The sequence below is a fragment of the Argiope bruennichi genome, chromosome X2 (genome assembly GCF_947563725.1).
Source record: "Argiope bruennichi chromosome X2, qqArgBrue1.1, whole genome shotgun sequence".
In the NCBI taxonomy this organism is placed as follows: Eukaryota; Metazoa; Arthropoda; class Arachnida; order Araneae; family Araneidae; genus Argiope; species Argiope bruennichi.
In genome coordinates, this window is record NC_079163.1 from 86,770,573 (window position 1) to 86,792,465 (window position 21,893).

Genomic DNA, 21,893 nt, shown 5'->3' on the forward strand with positions numbered 1-21,893 from the left:
CATGACCCCTCTCTTTGTAAAGGATAAAGAAGCAAAAATATAACGACTATACGTGTTTTATTAACACATGGCTCAAATTATTCTACATTAAATTAACTTAATTAATTTACTTGATTGTGAGATAAAGGATTATTCATTAATGACCTTACACATATTACATTTCTAAAATTCGTGTTCAATTCATCGAATAGAGAATCGATGTTTTTTTAAATATTTTTTATTCCTTAAAATAATAAAAGGCAACGTATTATCAATACTTGCCAGCTGTATAATAAAAGATAATGCAGTATACATTTCCAGATAATTCTTTAAAACGATACTTAATTAGTACTTCATTGTGCTATTTTATAAATCCCGAATTTTGACAAAAGCTACTCTTCGAGGACAATCATTCTATCCGGTTTTGTGATATCGAAAGTCTGCTCTGATAAAGCCTTTTTTCAGTAAGTTAGTTGCTTTTGTAATTTTAGAAGAATTTATGAATAATGTCTATGTATATTTCTTACTTTAAAGTCCTAATAAGGAATCACTGATATTATCAATAGAAAAGAATAGTAATGGGGATTCAAGAAAATTTAAATACTTCAATAAAATTATTAGCATATATGGATATAAATATTGATAGTCCCTTTAATAATTCATGAATATATATTTTTATAACTATTTCAAAATTTAAAAAATTTAGTTACAACTAAAATAATTATTTAAGAGCTTTCTAAGATTTACGAAAATTGTAAATAGTTATTTAACTTCGCCTTATAGCACTTAGAAAAATCGTTACAATGAAAAAAAAAATATTATATAAGCAAAATTATGTTACTAAAAATTTGTCCTCTCGCAACTCCTCCCGCTGCTTTGACTCTCAACATTCTTTGGAACTAAATTTCAGCTTTAATCCTTCCGATTTCCGGCAACCAGGTTCAGCCTTTCCTCACCGGATGGCGCCGCTAACGCCTTATATCGACGTCACCCACAATTTGTTCCTCCCATTGGACAATGCAACGGATTGCTAAGGCGTAGTCGGTGGAATGCCCGCCTCCTCCGAAATGCCAAACATCAATCAAGGAACAGATCTGGCTGCTGCAGGAAAAAAACTCTCAAATGCGAATATGAAACGGTTGTGTGATAGGATCGTTCGTAGGTGGAATTTTATTGTTGTAAGGTGAGCAGTAGCGGGTTGTGAGAGCTGCTTTTTTTTTCTGCAGGGTGAAAAGTCTGCAGGTAAAATTGAAACACAAGGGCTATGAGGCCTTGAGTTTTCTGTGAGGAATTCTTTTTTTCTCCCGCCGTGTGTATGTCTTGGTTTCGTCAAGTATCTGGAAAGTTATGAATCATTTAGGGACTATGTATGCTACGAAGCGCCGGCGCCGGAATAGTAAGAGGTAAGTGGCATGCTTTTGTTATGTTTTGTTGTTGAACGTTGTCGCGATTCCTGTGTTGTTTTATAATGTTTATATTTTGGAATGAAATGAAGGGGGGAAAAAGGTGCGCATATTCCTGTCACATTAAGCTATGAAACGTTTCTAATTTACACATGTAAACAATGGGTGATGCCCATTTTCGTTCGCATAAATGAATGTCACTTTAAGAGTATCATTTTTCAATCATTTATTCTATGCTAAGACTAAGAAATCATGAGAGTAAAAACTATTTTGTATAAATAATGAAATAAAATAGCCGGAAAAATAATAAAATCTTCTTATATGGAATGTCACATCAATAGAAAACTTCAAACTGTTAAGGAAGATTCATAAATCGTAGCATAATTATGATATTATACTAATAATAACTAAATCTTATAATTCATTTAAAAGCTTGCGTGTTCAGTTACTAATGTTTATTATCTAAAATGTAAACTAATAGTGTAAAGTAATTATGTATATAGCGTTATGTCAAAGTCAAATCTCCATTACATAATATAAAAAGGAGTCAATTTCTTAAGTAAAATTTCATATCTTTTAAAAATTATCTTTCGATGTATAGACATAAAAAAATGATGTCACAGTGACAAAAAATATTATGTATTATCTGTATTTTGGAACGTAGACATGAAGTTTTCGTGTATTAAATTGCATGTGTATGACATAAGTAATATGCGTTTAATGAAAAAAGTATTAATGTCTGCACTAGTAACTCATTTCATTTTTGCTTAAAAAGTCTTTTTCAAAAAGATTAGTATTGATTACTGTTAAAAACAAATTTCTGTAGCAATACCACAATTTTGAATCAAGTAAGTAAAAATTGAATTTTATGTGCTGAAACGCAAATTAAAAGTCCTTTCATTCCATTAATTTATCCTTACTGATTTAGTTACACTAAACTCTCTATTATGCCTTTTAATCTAAGAATGGAGGGGGGGGGGGTAAACAAGTAATGCAAAAAGAACTCCTAAATCAACATACTATTTATTTTCTATAATAATTATTATTTATTAGAAATAGTAGGAATGTATTAATATAAATTACCTTTTTATAAATAATAAATAATTTATCAAAATCAATGTAAAAAGTGTTTACTGTTTAGAAAATAGTTCGATAAATTCTATGTGATCTGACATTCTATTAAGCTAATCGCATTTATCAGTTTTGTGCGATTTGACTGTCAAAGAGGTAGAAAATTTTAAAAGGCCTGCATATAAACATAGACAATATTAATTGATTGAATAGATAATTTTTTCTTCTCTTAAAATGCTTTTTCTTCAATTATCTTTTACGGAGAAGACTGAGGGAATTTGATAGTTAATAGATTATTCAAATAAATAGCCTCCTAAATGGATGAAATATATGTCCTGAAAGCAAAATTTCTATTTGGGAAATTGAATAATTATTGTATCAAGTTGCGATAGTCAGTTCATATAAAAAACTCATAATTGGCATTTGTAGTCCATGGCCTGTTTCTTTACAAAATGCCTTAATTTAAAAATAGTTATGGAATGGTGTTGCAAACAAAAGGATTAAATTAAGCCAATTTTAAAGCAAAAAATATTCTTCTCTTCGTGGGACTGCAAAATATGAATTTATCAATAGATATTCCTTAGTAAAGCGAAACAAATTGAGTCAATTTGAAACTTTGCTGTCATTTTTTAAAAATTTTAACTTGGTTTATTTATTTTTTTTTACAATTTTGTTTTAGTTTTCATTTTTTTTAAAATGAAATTAGAGAAGATTTGGAAAAGAAATTAAATGATGTATTTTATTAATAATTTAGTTTTTAGTATTGTTTTCTTTCCTAAAGTTTAAATACCTTTTTAAAGGCGAAAGACAAAATAAGAAACTTTAAAATTTATTTGCAAAAAAAGTAACACAATTATAAAGATATTTTTACACTCTAACCATACGTTAAAGTTAATTCCAAATATTATGAAGAATTTTTTAAATGGTCTGTTTATTATTCCTTTAAAATGCATTTAAATTTCTAATTTGAGAGAATACAACCAGAAAATGCTATAGATTTCACTATTTCATAATTCGCAGCTGTGTGCGGACACCTTATATTAAAAAAAAAAAAAATGAGCTAATGAGCCCATTTTTCTTATACCGTCAAATTTCAGAAAACATATTAACATATAGCTCAAATATAGCACTGCCTTCCCCCGATCATTTTGATTAAAAATGTATTAATACATATGTGATTAATTCATGATGTATTCAGTGTGCCGTATTAGATACAAATAAACCATTTTCAAGCGAATTCAAACGTCAAATATTAAATGTCTGCCTTTCAAATGAAGTAACTCTTTTTTTTATTATCAAATAAAAAATAAGCAATAAAGGATATTAGAAACACTCTTTAAAAGTTAATTTAAGTAAAGATAAAATCTGCATCTCATCTATCATCTATCTCAATTTCTTCTCATCTATCTTTTTCTAGTTTGAAACTGGATTGAAAGGTTACTAGTTTGATACTGTCTTATACATAAATCTGAATAATTTGGCATATTGATATAGTGGATTTCATTTGAAAACAAATAGGTCAGAGTTTGCAGACATAATTATTTACCAAGAAGCATGCCTTTCTAAAAACTCTCCTTAAAGATCTTGCTTAAAATGGAAAGGCAGAAAAAAGCCAATCTTGCGCGAGAAAACAATTGTCTTTCCAAGCCTTGAAGTAAAAGCCACCACATACTCTTCCACCTTACATCTCGGCGATTCTGTTTCGGACTTGGAATTGTAAATAATGAAACTGAAGACATAATTATAAAATTCGTTAACCAGCGTGCTCTACGATAATCCGGTTCTTTCTTTCCGCGGAATTATGGAGTCTTTACTGCATATAAATGAAGTTAATGTTGATCTACGAGTGTTAAAAAGGCTTCTTTCCCCATTTTTGTGGCAATTAATTTGACATGTTAGTGGCACGCACAAGAAATATATATATGTGTGTGTGTATATATTTCCGTTACCTCGAAACACCACGGGAATCAAAAGGAAACCGCCTTCCCAAGTGTCTGGATTGTCTAGCAAGCACCGCGGTAGATTCTGACATTAGGTCAATATATGGGCAATAGTCTTTTCCACCGGCTCGTTAGTCACTCTCAATGCCATTTGACTCGACGTTTCAAAGTCTAAGCTGATATTATTAAATTTAAGTAAGGTGAAGTATAAGCGGGTAGGAGCAAATAATTTTATTACTCAAGCAGCTTGCGTTGACATAATGTCTACCACAGGAAGTTTCTCCAAAATTTGCATCTAAAGGGCTTCTGTTCATCGAAAAGATGTTGAGTTATTCATTTTTATAATTTATCTTAAGTAATTGACTTACCAGAAAGGTAGTTAGTTACATTCATTATGTGCTTGGATATTTTTTTTAAACTCTTGTCGTTTTCATGTTCGTAATTTAATTTTTTAATCTTGGCGCTTTTCATGTTTGTAGTTTAAACACTTAGATATCAGTCATTGTCTCATAAAGTTTCTCATTGTTTCCTGGAGGTAGCAGCATTATAATCAAAGTATTTTTAACTTGGAAATTCGCATTTTGCTTGTTGTTGTATTTGGCATCTGAAGTAAAATTTAATGCAAATTTTCATCAAGAATAAAGTAACAGCATTCTAAGAGTCCCCCCTCCCTCATTCTTTCAATTTATGCTAGAATTGAACAGTTATGATGGAAAATAGCGAATATGGAACTATTCTGGTGCCAATGTAAGTGTTTTTTTGTGGAGAATTATCGTTCCGAGGAAGGGAATGAGAACGAATTCAAAAAATAAAAAATATAAGTTTAATCACGCGATTAAACGAATTAATACTTTTAAATGGGATTAAGCGTAAATTTTTAAAAGTTACAATCTTAATAAAAAATCCTAATTAATAATGTACTTGCGACGCTTTATTATTTATCACCTAATAGAAGATTTTATTATTATCAAGCTCATAATAGAATCACACAATGACGTAAAATGACCGTTTTAGCTAAAAAATGTATGTAAACTTCGCCTTAAACAAAACTTGAAAGCAACTTCTTAAAAAAAATCTACGATAAAAATTTTGTTTTTTAATAGTTAAGAAAATCATTCCAATGAAATATTGAACGCTGGCTTATCGTGAACAAGAATGATTTTACTATGTTAATATGAATAATCTAAAATTTGGACAAAGCACGTCGGCACAATATTTCATTGTACGACTTCCTAAGAGATTGTACAACACAACGCTTAACCAATATTTTCCCTAAACTGCGTCATTTTCGTTGCCATTTAATTTTATTATTCCAAATATAGCCATCGGAGTATATGTCAAATTTGAGATTCAATAAAGTTATTTTCCAAAGTGTCAAGTTTGGACTTTGGATGGATTTAAATGTTGTAACAGTGAAAATTTTACATGTGTATTTTATAATATCTAATTAGTAAGTCTCTTTTTGACTTGCTTATTTTAACAGTTTTAGAATCGAAATTCCTCTCCGAGAAATCACTAGAAAAATCGAATACGAAATGTTTTGCTCTTCTTTCCCATTCTTTTTCCATGAAGACGTTTAATCCACGCTCGGAGAGTTTGTCGCCGGTGCCTGAGTGTAACTCGGAGAAATCGCATAAAAACCGAATAAATTCTTCCGTGATCCAGTCTGTGATTATTTATTGTCGCAACGTCGTCAACCTAAAAAAACTAATATTTTCGTCGAAACCCTCGGGTCATCAGCTTTTTTCTCTAGAAAGCCTTTTACCATCTAGTTCGTCCTTTTTATTTATGAGTTTTGAACTGGGTCGGCCTCGCACGAGGAACTCCAAGAAGCGGCTCGCCTCAAATCTCACTTCATATGAGAGCCATATATTTTAGAAACGACCGAACAATCAAGTTGAAAGAAAAATGGCCCAAAGGGTGCTTTGCCTTATAAAACTAGTCCACATTTTTACAAGCATATTATGTAGCCCAAAAATAAGTAAATCGTTGATAGATCCATCGAAAATTAATCATGAATACGTTACATTTTTAAGGAATATTATTACGACAACGACATTTCATTTACGGAGATCTACGGAATAGAAAATTTTCTCAAGCATCTTAATAAAGGAAAATTTAAGGGTAAGTTTCAGAAACGAATAAATTTATTTGATCATTTTATCGATGAGCAAAATGCGCTCTTAATTTCTTGGTAAATAATTATAATTAAAAGTTTAAATTATTTAGGGCGGAGGAAATTTAGGGATATTACGGAATCACATACATATTCATATTTTTTCTATCTGAAAAATATGTGAGTCACTTACAAAAAAATGACACGAATTCTGAACAGTAATAACGTCTAACGTCTCGAAATATACGTTATTTCTCTGCTATTTCTTACCGTTTTGAAATTCGTTAAACTTTAGAAAAGACTGGACTGGAAAAGTACAAGTTTTGCAAAATTTTGCAATTTGAAGTGTTTCATGTTTACTATTCCAACACTTGACTTTATTTCTTATTTTACTTCGATGTTATTTCATCAGTTTCCCTATAATCCGCCACTCGTTTTTTTTTATAATAAAAAAGGTGATGAATGTATTTATGGTGTTTTTCTTTCTTTCTTTCTTTTCTTTTGCCTCAAAGTTTTCAAATGACAATTGATTTTGAATTAAATTAAGCTATTACACTGATATTGAACATTGTTCTTCCATTTATAAAAAAGTATATTAATTTGTTAGACGAAATATTCTTTTTTCTACAAAGTATATTTAAAAAAAATGACTGCTTAAATAAAATATAAATAATTCTAATCTTGTTCATTATTTATATTTCCAATGAAAATGCATGCTCTATCGCTATCTTAATATATATATATATATATATATATATATATATATATATATATATATATATATATATATATATATATATATATATATATATATATATATATATATATATATATATATATATATATATATAAATATAATTAACTTTAAAATGTATGAAAGAAGCGTATAGTATTTTTAAACTGCTAAAGATACCTTTAAGATTAAAACAAATTAAAATGAGAGATAGAAATTTCTTCATTCAAAATGTAGTTTATCTCATTCGAGAGTTTCAGTAAAATTTCTATAACGATCAAGGATTACGGATTTTCCTTCCACACGAAATATAATATCAGTAAAATAGCTACTCCGTTTTTGTCAAGATGAATACTACCAAATAATTCTTATTTTGTAGTGAAGCAAAAAATTTAGCATAATTTTAATCCTTCGTCGATGTCAAATTAAGCTTGAAATATCTTACCCTCAACTCTTCCAATCACAATTTTTCGGATTTAATTTTGAATTGTGTGATTCTTCTATGCATTTATGCTAGTTTTAATTAATTTACTTTCAATTTACATTTAATGAAAACTCTCCCCCCCCTCCCCGATGTATTATAATCTATTTATAAAATGCAATCTGAATTAACAACAGATTGTAGAAATATTCTATCACCATGAACTTTATCCGTTCATCGTCAAGTACGGTTTTTGTGAATGTTTTGTTATAAAGTTGTATGTTTTTCCCCTTTTGAATCTTTCATTTGGCATTTTATGAGGAGACTTCAGTTATTCAGCAAATTGTGAACGGGTTTTCTTATATTTATTTCATTCGTCGATTTGATTAAATGCCAAAATTTTCAAATCCCTCAGAGAGTTACCGTGAAAAAATTGCATTTAAGTCTAAGTAGTGAGGGAACCGTCGCTTAAATAACATTTGTTCTTTTTCAAATAAAGCGATGCATGAATGACCAGTTGAATAATTTGAGAAAAGATTTTGAATTCAGTGTATTTTCTCAACTCACCGAAGTGTGAATTTTCCTAAGTGTGGGAATATTTTGGAAGAGAGGGTAACTAGTTAATCAACAAATGAAAATTGCTGTATATCGATTCATATTGTCGTTCAGAACAGGATACGGTCTCTAGAAAATGAATAACTTGCAATTATTTAGAGATTTATAAAGTTAATCTGATGTTTCGATATATTTTTATAATACCTTAAACAGAAGTTTTATTTCGACTTTTAGCTGAAGCTCTTAATAACTCTTACATGTGCTTTTATGAGCATTGGATTCTTTCATGATGTCTATGCTTGTGATTATAGTGTTTCCGTATGTTTATCCTGAGGAATTGATCTTTCCTTAATGAAATTAATTGCTACTTGTTTTTTCTATAAACAAGGCAGTTTCAGAAAATATTAAAATCACTGTTAGAAATTTCGTATCTATTTTAACAAAAAATTTCAATTTGCTCAAACTTTGGACCCAGTTTATTTCCAATAATTATTCCTGAAAATACAAATACATTTTTCTTATTTATGTCAATTTTTAAGCATTTTAATATCAAAATATATTTAAATTCGTGAATTATTTTCGATAAGTAACTTTCATGCACAAAACAATAAAATTCTCCAAAACAAATTATTTCGCCTATTATTTATTTACTTTTGTTCAATGCTTATAATAAAAAACAATAATTGAATAAATGTCTTCTCTTTAAATGAAAAAGATCTATTTTTATTTCGTAGAGCGACTTTAATGTTTGTAAAACAGGTCGGACAATTGCGTTTCAGAGCTAGAAGTGGTCCGACTATTCAAAATCATTCTTATTTTCATCGTCGGTCATCTATTTGTGGAATTAAGATGGGCGCGTGCTATGCTAAGTATCTTAAAGAAAAGCTGTTAATAAAGAAAGCTGCTGGCAAAAAAGTGCTGTTGGATTCCTCCTAGTGGTATCGAGCGCAATCCATCGTCAGAGCCGTGCGGAGAGCAGCGGCGTGCCTAAAGGCATTCCTCCTGCAGAATCTTAGGCACGAGAGTTTACGTGCGCAACCTCTTCTATAAGCATCATAGGGAGATGAAGAGGTCCATGAATGTGATTCTACGGTAGTCACGTTTTGTCCTCATGCAATGCTCTGTAGTAAACCTACTAATAGATTCATTCACAAAATTTTACGAAAGAGATCGGGAGTAGAGTAGTTTTTTCTTACACTACATAACCGGTTTTCTATCATCGCACTGGGAGTGGTCCTGTTTATTTATTTGCGTAGAATATTCGGGAGACAAATTTTTTTATTTCCTATAATATATAAACAGTTTGATTTAATGACTCTCTGCATTATTTTACACGAGGTAAATTTTTAAAATTGGTTTATAGATATCTTGGTATAGATGCGAATGGTATGATGTTTTTAATTGATGTCAGATTCCAGTGTTTAAGAATTTCCTTGATGACTTATTCATTAAGAACTGTAGATGAACTAATATGATTTGAATAAATTAATTAAAATCATTTTATAAATGTACAACGAGGAAAAATTATTTTTTTCGATATTTATGGAACAATCAACAATTCAGTTATAACCCGTTGAAATAATTTTATTTGCCATGCAAAAAACACTTTTCATCTTGCTTCTATGGCATTTATGAATATTAGAATTCCAAAAGTTGAAGGATATTTCTTCTTTAGAAATATTCTTGACTCAAATTTGGTATTTGCTTTAATATGGTGGTTTAATAATCTGGTTCGTCCTGAATGAGAGAGAAGTTTTTACACAAATACTTCATAACTGAATATCTCGTAATGGTCTATATATCTTTTAAAACAATTTTAACAAATTGATTTGCATTAAAACAACTTTATTTGAATTAAATTACAAAGTATTCATTTATGTAATTATTCACAATTTTCCCGAGAATATAAAGTTATATAAATATTAGTAAGATAGGATGAAGTAAGTTGACGAACGGAACAAGATAAAAAATATATTATTTTATTTTCATATTATTCAAACTTTACCATCTTACTGATAATGTTTAGTGGTTCATAATGATAAATATTAAAAATTCGCATAGTGCAATTACCGTCATTTCGTTGCTTGTTAGATAGTGCTCGTGTACTTTGACTTAGATGTTTTAATTTAAAGTCTGCAAAGTATGCTCTCATTGACGAGCAGGGAATATATTTGGTTACTTTTTGTTATTCATGGCTACCTTAGGCCATAATTTATTAATCTTTTAAAAAAATACAAGCTTTTCAACGTTTTTAATCGGGGCTTTCGGCCCCTATATCTTGCCTCCGATGCTCTTTTTATTATTTTCCATTTGGCGATCCACAAATTCAAACCATATTGTAAATCGCATATATCTACAGATATTTTTACATTCTCACCTTAGGAAGATATGCCAGTTACGAAGGAAATAACAAGGCCCAAGAAAATTTAAAACAACAAAAAAATGAGGCTGAAAATGAAAACAAACAACAAACAAACAAACAAACAAACAAACAAACAAACAAAAAACAAACAAACAAAAAAAAAACAGGGAGACAGTTGTTACTAAGATGCTGAAATTTATTTCCTGATACTCATGACATAAGATGAAATTTTCGAAGAATGCACAGGGCAACTCCTATTTGTTGTGAGATTTATTTTCACTCTCCATCATGAATCTAGTATAGTATGTCGCAAAGGCTATACGTTGTGGTACAAGGGATGCTGAAACTTAGAAGAGAAATCTGTGTTTGGCTTTCGATAATCATAATAAAAAACACCGATTTTGACTTACTGTGAGCAAAAGTTTTAAACACAATAACCCTTTCATTACATACTTTTCTAGAAAATGTAGAAAGGCTTAATTATTTAATGTAGAGTTTTATATCTTCTAAGAATAAAAATATATTTAATTTTTATCAAGATAGTCATCTTGCCCCCTCGGTTGAAATCAGCTCGCTCCAGGACCGGGGCAAGAAGACAATTTTGCATAATCTTTTTAAAATAGAACTGATCATATTAAAAATTTATCCAACTAGTTGCAATACAAGAAACAGCTATAATATATACAAAGAGAAACAAAACTGAATTTATTAAAAATAATCCATTTTATAATTATCATTTTGTCCCGGTCTCCCCGACTCAATGTGTCAAGATCACTTTGCATCACACAAAGTGTATTATTTCTGCTTTATTTGTGACTAAAGGATCCAGTCAATAATTTTTATAACAGACATCATTAAAAGTTTGAATTAATAATAATTCTAACTAATTGAGCAGCATTTTTTTTGTCTTTAATAATTCTTTTTTATAGCTATTGAAATAGAGGAGAACTAGCAACTGGAATAGAATAACGACAGAACTACTTGTCGAATATACACCTTTAATTTACCTATTTTTAAATATTTTTCTTGTTTTTCAGGAAAAGCGTGTCAAACTTCTGTTCTCTTTTATTACCAATAAGAACACGATGGCTTTGAATCACAAATCACTGAAATTATTTGTTAGAGATAAAACAATATTTAACCTGATATGTATCAGAAATGTCGATACTTATAATATTCAGTGTTTCATGAAAAGGTATTTCAAACAAATTTTAATAAAAATATCATACATATCTACTTTTGCATTATATCTCTCTGACTTTTAATTTTAGAGATTTATAAATATTAAGTGATGGGAAAATTAGTTTAATGATAACATTAGGTACAAATAAAAATATTTTTAAAGCAAATTTACGTTGCTTAAAAGCAGGCATACGAATTCAAATTAGCTTGTACGTCTATAAAAATCATCTTTACTATTCCAATGCAAGAACTGTCTAAACGCTAATAAAAAAAAGACAAGTATGCAAAAGTTTTCGTAATTTACATATAGATGTTGCATTGAAGTATCAAATGGTACTTCAAATTAATAAGATATCTAAATACCTTACATATTGAATTAAAATATGTGGAAATATTATGCTAGTTTTAAAAACTTCGCATTTTGAAATGGATGGAATTTTGCTGAAAAGCCTTTCCATTTCCATTTACTGTTATTTTACGACTTTTATATACATATAGACTAATTAGATAATTTTAAATAAAATCTTAAAACTATCAATATTATGCTAGTTTCAATAATGTTGCGTTTTGAAAAGTATGGAGTTCTGATGAAAAAACATTTATATTTCTATTTACTGGTTTTTTTTACGACTTTTATAAATCTATAGACTAATTAGATAATATTAAGGAAAAGCTTTAATTTTTTTAAAAAACACATGGAACTAAAAATAATTTGAAAAAAAATTATTAAATGAAGGATTGCCGCATTTAATGTGCTGAAATGTCTGCAGTAAAACGAACGAAACTGTAAAAGTTATACGTTTTTGCGAAGAACTGACAAATAACAAAGAATCGTTCTTTATTATGAAAATGAATTACATGTATCGCAACTCAAAACTTAAAGCATCGCACATAGAATACAAAATCACACACACGAAAAAAAAAAGACGAATTTACTTTAATTTAGAAATAGGGTGTAAATCCTTTATAAGAATTCTTTTTAACTTTGAACGACCTTGTTTGATTCTTTAGTCTGAAATGTGATTCGTAACTGTGTAACAAACGAAAATAACCTTCAAATGAAAAAAAGTTTTCTAAACTTTTAGAAAAGGCTGTGAAATAACTCAGTTTGAAGGTCAATATGATGTTTTTATTATTTTCACCAGTATTTTCTAGTACAATTTATTTGATAATTGGTATCTATTTGAATCCGATTTGCAATCAATATAATAACGATGATGAATCCATTAACAATGAGAGTTTTTTTTTAAGGTAATAGTTGTTTCAGGATTTCAAAGGTATTCTACAATGGTGATAAAACAAAATTATGTTTTCTACTTTTGTTTAGTGTCAATTTTTATCCTTTACAAGTATTTTGCAAAGATTTAAATAAAATAATAATAATTTATAGTCAAATTAGCTTTTTAAAATAATACGGCGTAAATAGGAACAGGACGGGTTTTTTTTTAAAATCGGTTATCGGCTAATTTATATCGGTTATATCAAATCGGTTATCGGTTATTTTATATAGGTTATATCAAATCGGTTATTTTCAAAGCAATTAAATTTGTGATTTATGATTTTGTTGTTATAACTTTGAATATTTATCCTCTGAAATTATTTTTATTTACTGAATTTTAATGGTAAACATACGCTTAGAAATGCAATTTCGAAAGTGCTTTGTGATGATATCTATTACAACTACTTTTCCATCATCACTTAGATTCATTGTTATTTTTTTGCGAACTATGTATCTGGTTTTCACCATTATCAATCATAAAACCATCTTTTTTTTGTGACGTGAAGTGCAAATCTGAAAATAATTCCAACAATAGCATCGGAAGCCGCATAAATCTGTTTCAAGTTCAAATGCATTTCAATAAGGTAACGAAGCATTCATCAGCCAGTCAATATGATATTTAATTTAAATTATGAGAAAAAATTGATGCAAATTCGTAAATTTCGTGACAAGTTTCATAAGGCTTCGTCTAATACTGTACATTCCGTTCGTGCCTGCACGGTTTTTAATCTATACGAAAAACTGGTGCGCGTGCTTAAAAACAAGCTCGAGTCACACCAGCTATCCACACGATAAGTTACGTGTCTTGTGCTTTGATACTATCGGAGATCAGGAGGGCCATGAATGAAATTTTAACTGTCACGTTCTACACCCATGCAAGTACAGAATAGTCTACACGTCTACGCTTTCATTCATAGTTCTAATGATAGTAGATTAGCATTGACATTGATTGCCTTGAAAAAAAAAGCGGTTGACATCTTACTTACTGCCTACCAAAAAAACGGCCTCATTACGACGAATCAAGCTATTGGTAACATGGAACAAACGAAAGTAGGAGAACAAGAAAACGAAATTCGTTGAATTAGTGTAGAGCGAAGTAAAAAATTGTCTGAAGCTCATTGGAATTTTTAAAACTTTTCCCGTTTTCGAAAAAAATTATCATTTTGTTTCAACATTAAGATAACTTTTTATGGTTAATAGCCAAATATAAGGACCACATACAAAAATAGTTATTCGTATCACCAGCTTAAACTAATACGATTTATCATAATTCTAAGTTACATAACAGTGGAAAGTTTTAGTACGTGAAAAACTTTCAGATTTTGATGTATCTGGCTTTTGTAAGTAGCGTTTATAAATTGTAGGATAATGTGATCTTTCAAAATCAAGAAAGAAACACATTTTCATTTGAGATATCATTACATTAGAAACAGATAAGATTAGATAAATTAGAAATAGAGTAGATTAGATTTAATTCAGCAAATAAACTATTTACTGAAAAACCAGTTGAAATGAAAATTTCGTTGTGGAAAATCAATTCGTTTTCTCCGCTTCCATTGATGGGAAAAGCGCAAAACTCTAGATGTCAAACATTGAAAACGGAAATAGTTTGGCTTCAATAGTTTATACTAAATTTTTCCATATGAATTCCCATTTTAACTGTATATTACATTGAAAAAGTATTTCAACGCATTTGTTTTATTTATATAAAGCATTATAAAACTGTTTTGAAAGGCAAGTGAATTAGAGTGCTGTCAAGTTACAGAAGATTCGTTCCTTTGTTTTTCCTCTTGTTTGTGAAGATGCGATGATGTCTGCTAAAAATTAACTAAGCTGTCTGTTATTAAATAAAATTTTAAACTGTATTATAAGAAGTATTGAAAGAGAAATTAGCTTCAAAACGAAGAACACCTATAATTTTAATATTAGGTAATGAATTAATGCAAGAATGCTATAACTCATCTGTTTTATTGCTTCCGTTTATGATGATTTTTTTAGGTAAAATCTGAAACTTTTTTCATGATACATTGTTACTTCAATTGGAGTAATCGAAAATTTTTAATTTATTATTCAATTATTTTAATTTATTCAATGGTAGTTCATGACAATTAATAATATTTCTACGTATTTAACAACTTAAATAACAAGCCGCGTTTTCTAAGAATAATTCAATTTTTGTATGTTGGAGTAATTTTAAAGCAAATTTGAGGTGAATCTTAGAATACTCATTCTATATTAAATAAACATTTCAATATTCCGGCTTAAATAAATAATTTAAGCGTTTCAAATAATTTAAAAGATCGCTGTCGTGCAATAGAAACCTCGAAAACGTTACTGAAATTCTGCAAATTCAAGTCTTGATTTTTCTTTAGGATCTATGGCAGTTAGAGCATACTGAATCTATGCAAGGCCAGGATATCTTCATGATGGCGATTGGTAGAATTTTAAGCAATAAATCCTCGACTTAGATATGTTCGTTATTTGATCATTATACATAACTGTGCCCTTGAAATGGGATATATAATAAGTTTTATTTGAATACTAATTGATATATCTGACTTTGGTCGAATTTCAAGCTCTTTTATTTATAATATTTTTAAAGTAATAACTGCTTTTATGTAAAATATTATACCATGCAACATGTTTTTTATGCTAAAATGTTTTTTTTTAATTAAAATTTGAATAACAGTTGAAACAGATGATTTTTAAAATGACTGATTTTCTCCATAAGTTATTAATATTTATTATACTATTACTGCAAATTTTATTCACGAATGAAGTATAAGAAAGATTTTAAAGAATATTTTGAAACAATAACTAAACAAATTTTTCATTAGTAAAAACATGAAAATAAACAGAATCAATTATTGTTCTTAATACAAATTGTCTGGTTTTAAAGGTTTCCCTTTAGAATTTTGTTAATGAGTTCGGGCAATAACTCTTTATTTGCATTCTTTCATATTCTTCAACGATAAAAAATATTCCATTTTCTCACAAAAGCTTTGCTTTCCGGGCATTCGTTGATATTTAAGTAATGAACTTAAGTTGTCTTTTACGTATTGTTAAATTACTACTTTAAAGCATATAAAACCATTATCAAAAGACCTGCATTAAAGTAAAAGAGAAATTTTAAATAATATTTGTAGCGTAACTCAAATTTTTAAATTTTCCTAATGAAGGAGAACTTGTAAACCAACCTGTTCCTTATTTCCAAATCATCCGAGTTTAATTTTTTAAAAAATTAATAACAGGTAAAGGAAAAATTTTATAGCAATAAAATTGGTATCTTTGAAAAGGTAAATATTTTGAAGTTTAATATGGTGTGAAAATATTTTTTCTGGGATAATTTCTTCCATTATTGTGGAGAAAAGGTAAAAGTTCGTTAATATTTCATTTCCTGAAGCTGCTGCTGTCGTAGAACATCTGTTTCATTCGGTCGCGAAAGCTTTACTTTTCTTGGCTTCGTTTGAATTTAAGCAGCAGATTTATGTTTTCTTTCAGGTATTATTAAATCACTAATTTAATACAAATAAAATCATTATCTGAGATATGTATAAAATGAAAGAGTAATTTAAAGAAATCGTTTTAGAGTAAGTCAAAGATTTGCCTATTTTTAAAAATGGCGTATGCCTATACATTTCATTATTTCAAAATCATCTGCATTAATTTTAATTGAATTTTTAATTGAAGGAAAAATTACAAAAAAATAAATTGGTATCACTAAAAAGATAAAACTTTGAATTTTAAAATGGCTTAAAAATATTTTTGGAATAATTTCTTTGAAGTTACTGTGGAAAAAATTCAAAATTTCAGTTAATTTCTAATTAATTCCTGAATTTATTTTGGTACGATTAAAGATTTCCAGTGTTCTTTCTTTTCTTTTAAATATTGTGTGCAGGATTTGGTTGAATGCGGTCCACTTGTTTAGGAAGAAATGTGGATCTTTCTTTCGTTTCTTTTAAATATTGTGTGCAGAATTTGGTTGAATTCAGTTCATTTGTTTAGGAAGAAACGTGGAGCATATATATTTACATACATGGTCACAATGACTTTCATTCATATTCCGATTATTGAAGTTAAATCTAAAATAGCGCACAGTTAATTATTTTTAGATTTTACCGACAAAGGGATAGTAATAAAATAATATTCATAATTAAATAATGAACATTAAACCTGTTAACATTAAAAAAAGTCCAATATTTAGTTTTTTTTAATTATTTGTTGTTAATAGCCTATGTTGTAATATGCCTATGGTGTAGTTTATATCGATAAAATCAAACTTGAATTGGTTTACATATTAGTTTAATTAGCAAGTCATAGTGAATTTGATTTGATATCAACTTTTTTACTCTGTAATACTAATTCATCTCAATTGCTTGGTGGAAATATTTTTTAAACAAATCTTTCGCTTATTACTTATAGGAAATTGTATGCATGTGCGTTTTTTACATATCCACACAACGATATCTTAGTATCGCTGACTTAAATTATTTTCTGTGAATATTTTGGAGTAACTGGAAATTCTGGATCTTCAAGCAAAATTAATGATAAATCACCATTTTTTACTATGAAAAACTATGAATTACCATTTCCATTCTACAAATTGCAATTTCCATTATTCCATTCACAAATCGAAATTTTTCTTATTTTGAGAAATAAATACTGCTTAGAGACAGCTATTATTCAAAAGGAAAAATAATTCAAAGGTATTCTGGAGAATTCAAACTCGTAAAATAGTAAATTCACGTACAGTTAGTTGAGCAATCGCTATTCCTACGATGAATCAACTGCAGACGCTGATTTTTATATCAAGAGAGCAGATGCGTTTACTGAAACAGCTTTATTTGTTGGATAAATAATTATTAGTATAACTTATTATCCTTATTTGATTTAACTTTCACACAATCTCACCATATAGACATTCTACAAATTCGTTTTGAGTAACTTCGATTTTGATCTATAAGCAATTTAACGATAGCAAATAGTTCGAATATTATGAATACTGAAAGTGATGATAAAGAATGGATTTATTCATAAGATGCTTATATAAAAGAAATTCTGGGTCTTCAAGCAAAATTAATGATGAATCACCATTTTTTACTATGAAAAACTATGAATTATCATTTCCATTCTACAAATTGCAATTCCCATTATTCCTTTCACAAATAGGAATTTTTCTTAATTTGAGAAATAAATACTGCTTAGAGACAGCTATTAAAAATTTGTAATAATGAACACTAAAAACTCGAAAAAATTTCATAACTTAATTTTTCACTGCATTGTAATTAAAAGGGACGGCATATGAAACTATAATGTTTCTTACATTAATCTTTAAAAATATGAACATCTTCGGATTTAATGCTGCTACATTAGTAAATAAATAAGTGCACTGCTTAAAATATTTAACATTGCTTCATTGAGAAGTTCTTAATTATGCCTGTTGTTTAATAAGAGCTTGCTGCTTCCTTTAGAGCTCCGTTTACTTTTAGGATTTGAACGACAGAATTTTTAAAATGGAAATTGCAACTGATGAAAAAAATTCATATGAAGATATCTAACCAATTTGCATTTATTTTATTATTCATGCATTACATTGCGTATTTTAGGATAAGTTCATACATTTACAGGGCATTGTGATATCAAATTGCTATGTGTGCACCATTACGAAATATTTTTTTGCACAGAAATAAAATATGATAAGAATAATAATTGACGAAACGAAATTATAGCTTATTTAACAGATTTTCAATAAAATAACGTTTTTGTTTGATTCAATAAACTCATGACTACCCAGTCATTTCTAGATCAGGTTTTATGACATTCAAAAGCACTCGCCTGCAGCTGAAATACATCTCTTGTAAAGTCTCGTCTTTCGATCAAAGTGAAAGTTATAGATTATAGCTTTGTATTCAGATAGAAGAATGAAGAAAGAAGAGGGCCTTCCTCAGTTCCACCTTGAAACATGTCATCTTTCAGTTAGAGTGAAAAACAAGTCAGTTGTGAAAGACGATGAACTTCGAAGCCGGTTGACACGACAATGATGACTGTATTTTCAAAGCAATATATATAGAATACGTTTCAAAATGATCATCTTTCTGAGTTTTTTTTTAAAATTCTTCCAGAGTAATAAAAAAATAGTTATTGGACACGTATTAGTAATCTTATACGCTTCTTTGAAGAGTATTTGTAGAAAATGTTGATTTACACTCGGATGAATTTTATGAATGCATTTTTTTGTCAAATAATGGATTTTAGTATCCATTTAAAAGTGTCTAATAAAGGAATTTAATATTTGTTTAATATTCAATAATTGGTTAGTTAGCCTATTACTTCATGCATCGACTAATAGAAGTAAAAATAGTAAAGGTTACAATAAACTTAGAAGTCGATTGATCCGGCCGTAAAACTATATTTTCAAAGAGACAGTTGAGAAATTAGTTAAAGGAAATATTCGTGAATGAATTCGTGAAAAAAAGATTTTATTAGAATAATGAATTTTAATGTCGTTTGAAATACTTCTAGGATATTTAATTTTGTTAAATATCCAATGGTAGATTATTGTCCTACTGTTTCATGTACCGAATCAATACCACTAAAAGCTACCTCAAGTTTTTTACTTTAAAAAAAAGTCTGTATGTTGCATGAAATATTTTTAGTTAGGTTATGGATGTATATTATAATGTGTGATATTTTAAATCAGCAAACATCGTCATTGTGTAACTACTCATATCAAGCTTAATTATTATTGTTCACTCGTTTTTTTTTTCTTAAATATATGTATAAGGATAGAATTTTATTCATGAATAAATGAAAAAGAGGAATCCATAAAGAATAATCCATATATATTTTATTGGTAATGAAAACAATATACAATAATATGTTAAACATGAAAAAATATTAAATTATATTCTTATTTAGTGAATTAAAATACAAAAACTGTATTAACTAGTATGAGTTCAAATTTTCAAATATTTTGCTTAAAATATTTACTTGCAGTTATTTCTGGAAGTAAACGGAAGACGTAGGTTCCTTAAAAAATATTTAAAAAAATGAATCAAATTTTGAATTGGTGTGCATTGCATCGAAATCTTCAATAAAAATTTACGATTCAAACAATGCAATAGAAGTTACATGAAACCTTTATGGGGGAAAATTCTTTCATTTACATCGAAATCTAAAAATACAAATTAATATAACTTTTATAAAATTTCCATTCTTAAGAATGAAATAAAAGTAACGTAACGATTATGAGAGAAATTGCTTTTATTTATGTCAAAATCTAAAATGCATAACACTTCACTTTCGTGATGTAGAATCGCTTTTTTGTTTGGTTTTTGTTTTTGGCAAGAATGATCACAATTAGATGTCAATATCTTGTGACGCGTGCGAAATTAGTTGCACAAAACATCTTATTGTCAATATAAGCATAATCATACGTGAATAATGGAAGGTGATCGCATGTCCATTAAAAATTCAAGACAAGCCAAGGAAGCTTTACTTCAAATAAAACAGGCATTCAACATGAGTGTTGAAAGATGATTAAGTGATCGCTTTCATATTTCATTTTTGTCATTCTTGTCCACCCCTCCTCTTTATAATTGTAATTCTCACCACTACGCCATGATGTAATGTTAAATTTTTAGCTAGTTTTTCTACATTTTATCTTTAAAAAAAAAAAAAAAACTCTAACAAATTTAATAGGAAAGAAAAAATCGAGGACGTAAGGTCTCTATATTGATAAGCTACCATTATTTTTTGCGGCACTCAGACAATTCGATGATACTTCCTTTTACCCTTCCTGCCGTAAGCGCTTTTCTAGTTGTTTTTGCTTCCGATTTTTCCAACGGAGATTTGGGTGCTTTTAGGCTGCGAATGCATGTCACGCCTCTCCCTGCACACGCTGACTGTCACCGTCCCTTGACAAATGGCAAGCGGTACCACTTTCCCCGCACTTGAAGGCCAGGAAGAGGAGGGGAGGGGGGAGGACAAGGTTTTACCTGCATGTTGAACGACATTTATGGGTCCTCACGCTAACGGAAATTCTACAAATCCTTAGGTATGAACTCTTTGATCTCTGCTTTCTCGAAGCCCCAAGTGATATCCAAGAGAGCATTTTATGTTGTGATGGTCTTCGAGATTCAGCCATAAGTTTTTGCTATAAAATTATTGTTTTATGAAAATATTGGAGCTTTATGATGATTTTGTATGCAGTTAAAGAGGTTATTGTGTTTTATCTGATATTTATTTTTGTAAAATGTGGTAAATAAATTGTGGCATTTATAAGAGAAATAGATAATGGTGGTAAAAATTTGCTGTTTAGTTGTAATACTTGGCGATGGATTTTATGTTTTCATTCATTTTATGGGAAGATTAAAAAGAAATGACTCTAAAGTTTTAAAGAACTCGTACATTATTAAAATATGAGTACTTTGTCTGCATAATTTTCTTTTTTATTTTTCCGATCTTGAAATTTATACATCTGTTAAGAATAATGGTTTTATTTATTTATTTTAATTTTTAGCCAAAATAAAAAAAATGATGAACATGGGTATTTCTTGTTTCTATTATGTTCTTTAATAATATTTGTTTTAAGAAAGCGTTCAGTTAGCATAAATTTTATTGATATAAAATCTTTTTTAAAGGTATATTTAAATTTTCCTGATATCTATCTCTTAGACTCTGTTTAAAAATCAGGAAATTCTTAATTAATTACTTAATAATCTTAATGAAAGATATCTTATACCCTGAAATATCAAATTTTCTACTGTAATTTGATAATTTATGTAAAAATGAAGGAATGCTGCCCTCTCATTATTATGAAATTGTTTTTTAAAAATCTAAACTAAGGGTAA

General features: G+C 28.7%; 1 protein-coding gene across 2 annotated transcripts in view; it reads left to right on the forward strand.

The window, feature by feature from the left end:
• The first annotated feature begins 1,089 nt into the window (after positions 1-1,089).
• The window catches only part of LOC129960058 (uncharacterized), a 135,998-nt gene continuing 115,194 nt past the window's right edge, over positions 1,090-21,893 (forward strand). For both annotated transcript variants that reach the window (XM_056073110.1, XM_056073109.1), the window contains exon 1: positions 1,090-1,382. In XM_056073110.1, the coding sequence (XP_055929085.1) occupies positions 1,327-1,382 (56 nt within the window). In that variant the 5' untranslated portion in view covers positions 1,090-1,326. The remainder of the gene's footprint in view (positions 1,383-21,893) is intronic.